General features: G+C 31.9%; 1 protein-coding gene across 1 annotated transcript; it reads right to left on the reverse strand.

Moving 5' to 3' along the window:
• Window positions 1-594: 594 nt before the first annotated feature.
• On the reverse strand, window positions 595-4,151 carry LOC142636295 (GDSL esterase/lipase At5g45670-like). The gene is made up of 5 exons (XM_075810464.1): window positions 3,830-4,151; window positions 2,078-2,202; window positions 1,732-1,977; window positions 1,185-1,440; window positions 595-1,074 (listed from the first exon to the last, which is right to left on the reverse strand). The coding sequence occupies exons 1-5, from the start codon at window positions 4,074-4,076 to the stop codon at window positions 851-853; spliced, it is 1,098 nt and encodes a 365-aa protein (XP_075666579.1). The 5' UTR covers window positions 4,077-4,151; the 3' UTR covers window positions 595-850.
• Between the last annotated feature and the right edge of the window lie 2,286 nt (window positions 4,152-6,437).

Here is a 6,437-nt window from a genome sequence, read left to right on the forward strand (position 1 = left end):
CCAATCATACACACCAATATCCACGCTCGATATGGTTCCGAAATCTTTCAAAGCGATTAAAGAATGAGGAAGATTAATAAAACATTAACCCAAAAATACCAAAACTTTTATGAGTTAGAGATAAGATGGTATTAGGAGGGAGAAAGAGAGAACACAGTATAATCGGAAAAATACAAAAAAAATCAATGAGGTTTGGATCAAAACACACGTACTATCAATTTTGTATAGTTGACCCTTGAGGTTTAAGAATTGAGCAAATTGACCCCTTCCTCAAAATTTTCTCATCTATGACTTACAGAAGTGGTCGTGTGCACTACACTTGACCGCAATATTATTAAGCAAATCATTTTTTCATTAAAATATAATAAAACTCAATTTATAATGCATGAGGCGTGCATTCAATTGATCCATCTCTGAAAACTCCTTTGGCTTCTCACCATCTCTGACAGCATCATCAGCATCTTCTCACAACAACAAAGGGATTGGTTCTTTTGTTTTGGTTTTTTCTTGTGTTGTAATGGGATTTTAGTCGATTGTGATAGTTCATATTCTTCTATTTGTAATATTCCAATGTGTCATTCAAAAGAAAAAAAAAATAATAAACATTGAGCTTTACTCCTGGTCGATATTGAATTCAATCTTCTTAAAAATTCCCATACATTTATATACTCCGCATACAACAAATTGAATGGGGAGGTAATGATATTACGATTATAAACATCTTAGACTCAAAGCAACTTATTAATGAAAAAGAAAAATATTAGACTCGTAGCAACAATAATAGTGATACAGAAAAATATAACAAGAACTTTCTATCTTATTGAGCCAACTGCACCCATTAGATCCATCTCTAAATCTGGGCTAATCGGCGGATATCAACTGGATAAGCATCTGATGCAGCTTGAGCACTATAAGCTCTCTTGGCTACAATTGCATTCCCTGCCTCAGTTGGATGATAAGCATCCCAAAACAGATACTCATTCCTATTTTGACATGGAGTTTGCATAGGTAGACATGTAATTTGTCCATTGTTCCTCCCTACTCCACAGCACCCGGCATTCGTAACCTTGAAACCTAAAATTTACCAAAAAAAGAAAACTGTGAATATTTCATATCATTTTTTTTAATGACAATAAAAAGTCGTACTCAGTGCACAAAGTTTTAACTAAAAGAGAATTATTTACCATAAGTTGAAGGGCTGTTTATTATATCTTGGAAGATCCCATAAGAATCTATATAGATAAATCTTCCATCTGAGAGATTGTTGTTGAGCGTATCGACCAGAGATTTCAACCTGCTGTTGAATATTTGGTTGGCTGAATTGATTCTTTGTACACATGTCTTACCATCCGGGCTATTTTGTGCCAATTCATTTGGACTGCAGCCTATTTGACCAATTCCAAACAAGACCATTTTCCTTGCTCCATAATCATACAAAGCCTGTAATATTTAAAACCATTTCGGAATGTTAGACAATTTTCTTAATATTTTTGTGAATTAAAGAACAATTTCTTCTAGTATCATAAAGGGTGCACATTGTGGTAGGCCTGCATGAGGCCCATTTCCTCAAAGCCCAATAAAAGTAAATGGCTGGTGCAGCCTATCTTGGACAACAATAATGGCCTTTTTCCATTATTCCCACCGTAGAAATAATTGGCTTTTGATATGTTTATTATATGGATAAAATAAGGACAATTTTCTAAAATCAAATTAAAGAAATATAGTACTGACCTTGAGTTGCTGATTATATTGATCAATTAGGTCATCAGCATATTGTTCAGGTGTATATCGGCTGCCACTCGAGTAAAATGCGGGCATGAAATAGTTGTTAAGATAGTCATTGCTGCCCAATCCAATTGAATATATACACTTGCTCAAATAATTTGCAGCTGAGTCTTCATTCCCTAGCAAGTTTACCACTTGTGACACTGTGTTTTGGTAGTTTTTCACTTGCCCACTGAAGGTAATCCGACCTCCCTACAAAAGACAAAAGGGACACATAGGTGAACTATATGTATATAACACAATATGAAGTCATATTTGCTAGTTAAAAAAGAGAGTGCATCAAAATAGTTACCAGTTGCTGCCCAGTTTCCTCTCTAATTCCAGCAGCTGCAGATGCATAATTCACTCCTTTCAAAATGTCTTGGCCACTTGCACTTACATAGGGAGGTATGTAATCATCGAAACCCAAAAGCTCAGCTGTAAATGGAAAAGAATTTTAGATCTCCAACATGTTGTATACTCAAATATTATGTTTTCAATTACTAAGCTTGGTGTAGTTTTTAATTAAAAATATCGTATCCATATTGCATGGTAGCAACCTTACTCCCAATTCACATAACTATTTCTTAATTCATATTTTTGTGTTAGTATACTTACACAGGTATACTAATTATAATACACAATGATATTGAGGTACAATTTTCTGAAGCATTTTTTTTTTTTTAGGTACAATTATACTTTTTCTAGACCTAATAAATTGGATTTAAATCAGTTAACTTGTATTGAAAAAAAAAATGAAAAAGTAAGAATTGCAAGTCGTTTTAGTTTGACCCGACTTTGTTGGATCAAACCCCGAATCCATTCATCTACATGTCCTTCAGTCCTTGATATGGTACATGTATAATAAGGACATTTTTTGAGTCATAATTTAATGAATACAGATCTGGAAGCAAGAAGTTTCCCTATCAAAATTTACTTCTTTTTTCCTTAGTATTTTTGTGAAGGAAAATAAAAGAGAACATCTATATAAATATAGTCACAAAACATTTGATAAAAAATTTCATAATTGCTGATGTCACCATTGCTCCAAATAAAAGCTTCATCAATTTCATATTGAATGCATGTACAAAAATCATGTGCAACGTAATAACTAGGCCGGCACACAGCTCAAGATAGGTACAATAAGTTTCTCAAAAAGAAAAAAGTACAATAAATTACTAACTAATTTGGGACAAAATCTATGATTACAAAGGAAAATAACACAAGCTTTTATTAAAGAGTAAAAATTAATGTACAAACGTACCCAAATATTAATTCATATACGGATGACCATTATTTTCTATTCTAACCAACAGTAATTAAAGTAACTAAAAAAAGACAACCCAAAATCCGCTTCAGGCCTAAAAATTACAATAATAAATAAAAGGTACCAAATTAGGACTTCTAGGACCTGTTTGGTACATGTATTTAAAAATTGAAAAAAAATTTGTTTAAAAATATTTGTGAAAATACGTGTGGATGAAAAAATATAAAGAAATATGCATAATATTGTTTAAAAATTGAAAATAGTTGTTTAAAAATACAAACCAAACACCTCATACTCTCTAAAGTCAGCTGAGAAACTGAAAAAAAAAAAAAAATGAAGAAACAATTTGACTGCTTCACTCGATTAACCCTTTTTTTTCACTTCTAGCAATGAATGTAAGCAATCATATATGCCCATGGCAATGGTGCTTTTTCTTGAAAAATATATACTGAATGCATGAAATGAGTTTGAATAGTCAATTAGTCACCGTGTGTCCTTTAGAACATGACAATTTGCACTTTTCTAAAGACAAGAAAACACAAATAAATTGTTGTTCTCCTAAAAGGGAACTGCCATTTTTACCAACAATAAACCTAAAAAAGAAAATTTTTTTTTCAACAACTAATGAGATGGCATATTATATTAAGTGTCAATAAAAATTATGTTAATAGTAATTAATTCGTATAAAAATTAATATTGTTCTAATTACAACTTATCAAAAAGTTGATCACTTTAGTGGCTAGCTAACAAAAACGTTTTCGTTTTTAATCTAAGTTTAGAAAAAGAGAGGAAGCTCACCAATCACATCAACAGTGGTTTTCCCGTTGGAAAACCTTCCAGTCGGTCCACCGGGGAAGTCGATCCCATAAGGCAGGTAGTCTGATCTAGCCAATGATTGGAGTTGATTATTATTGCCATTATCCACCAATGAGTCCCCAAAAATGAAGTAACAAGGTACTTGGGGATCCCCTTGTACCCTATACCATAAACTCAACACCAACACTACTGCACACGCAACCCACATTTTCTTATACTCCATTGCCATAGAAGCAAGCACCTAGAAATGCAAAGCAAAAGAATAAGGAAATTAATGGTGGGATGTGTATGAGTGTGGAATTTAAGAGCTATGGATAAGTATATATAGAAGGGTGTGACAAAAAAAGAGTGAACATGTTTTTGGTGTACAGTTAAGAGAGTTGGTTAGAAGCATTTATTACACGCGGATATAACGTGAGACTCTACTGTATAGAAAATAATAGGGCCGGCGCTGACACCTCTTTGCTCTAAATTTTTTGTGGGAAATGAAATATATTGGATTTGAAATTTCGAAGTGTTTGTAAATACAAAATTCGTTGTCGGTTATCAGTAGTAGTCTTTGCTAATGACCCTTTAATCAATTTATCATTATCTTCTTAATCATGCATTAATGATGGCCAAAGTAATCACCACGAAAATGCATTAATGATGGCCAAAGTTTTGACACTATTTTTTATAGAAAATGAAAAAAACTATCAAAATATTAATTCTTTTTTTTTCTTTTTCCATAAATTTTTTTTTTTAAATGGATTATTAACCAATGTCCTAAGCCTAAGGGTATTCATTAGCATTTTCCTTCCTTTATATACAAGCACATGAGTTCAACGAGGTTTTTCACAACTGTCATGTTATCAATTTTTTTTTATGGGTTTTCTTCTCCCATATATGTGTATATATATATATATGGGTTTATCATTCCTTTCATGTGAGATTACTTACATAGCATTACAATCTCACTAGTAAGTTTTAATTAGTTCAACTGGTAAAGTATTTGATGATTGAATAAGAAATTTGGAATTCAATCATCGCTTATATCAAAAACCGATTAATGTTTTGGTCTAATGATAAAGAGTTACCATCAAAAGCGAACATCATAAGTTAAAATTCTCTAAAAAAAAATTAAGCATTACAACCACCGGATTTTATATAATTGTGCAAAAAATTGCATACATTTAGTACCAAAAGCACTGTAAAATTTTCAGTCAGATTACTAGAGTCGTAACATTAGTAAAAAGAGTAAAAAAAAGGATACTCTAGAAGGCACAACTCAGTGGTACTGATAGCAGTGCATGCATCTAGTACCAAAAAGCAGTGTAAAAAATTTTCCGTCAGATTACTAAAATTGTAACATTAGTGAAAATGTAAGTGAAAAGATACTCTAGAAGGCACAGCTGAGTGGTAATAACTGATAGCAGCGCATGCATGCCTCCAAAATGTGAGTCATTTGTCTCATATTATTCGTTTCCGGATGATGAACAGGGATGATTTTCTAGATATGGCACTCATCAATATTGAGATGGAAAATCTACTATTAATGTTTCTCTAGCTGCTGAAGTGGGGATGTATGTGTTTACGTACATTTTCACTCTGCTTTAGTACACAGATTTTTTCCAACTTCTAAGTGCTTCTGTTGTGTGGATTCAACTTTGCTCTTGTACTAGATCTCCAATATCAATCAAAGTAGAACCATTGACATGCACATTACATGTGTAATACGTGAATTAAGTTCAACTCAACTATTTAATATCCCTATTGAACAAGAAAATTTTCCTATTAATGAATTAGGTTAGCACATCCTTAACATTAATTGTTAATTGTATTCATGAATTTGTTGGAAAAACGCCAGCTAAAATCGGCTACCCAAAGCCTACGTACAAGAGCTCACACTTTTTAGACCAATTGTTTGTATATATCATGTATGGGCCCTGGTGATCTGTCTATTGCATGTGGAAAAGAAAAACAAAAATTTAGGCAGTTCAACCACTTGGACATTTCCCACCAAAAACAAACTAACACCACTTTAGATTCTAAGAAAACAATATCCTTTGGATTATTACTTAAAACCAATTTAATTAGAGTGAAAAAAAAAAAACAAAATCCCTCTTTCTTTTTATGTACTTCATTAATTATATGATTATGTTTTTCTTGTTTTTCATCTCACTTCACTTTTTTTTTCTTTTCTGGTAAAAAGTTTTTAAAATATCTCCTAAAAACCAGTGCTGTTATTAGGAGATATTTTATAAACTTTTATGAAAGGAAAAAAAAATTAGCTTTGTTTTTATATTTTTCATGAAAATTGTGTCAAAACTTTCTTTAAATGACTTATTAATAATTGTACTAAAAACATCCGTTAATATGACACTTATTAAGAGCATTAGCATTGGACGTGTGAAAATTCTCAGCTGCTATTTTAGCAATCAAGACACTAAAAGAGGGTTTTATCCCGATATGGGTACTTAAAATTTTGTCAACTATAAACAATAAGGTTGTATTTGTTTATATACAACTGTATTCATGAGTTCTAAAAATAAAAACACATATTTTAATGGATTGAGAGAGGAAGAAATTAAGGAAAAGAGGGAAGAGAGAG

This window comes from Castanea sativa, chromosome 5 (assembly GCF_040712315.1).
Source record: "Castanea sativa cultivar Marrone di Chiusa Pesio chromosome 5, ASM4071231v1".
Taxonomy (NCBI): domain Eukaryota; kingdom Viridiplantae; phylum Streptophyta; class Magnoliopsida; order Fagales; family Fagaceae; genus Castanea; species Castanea sativa.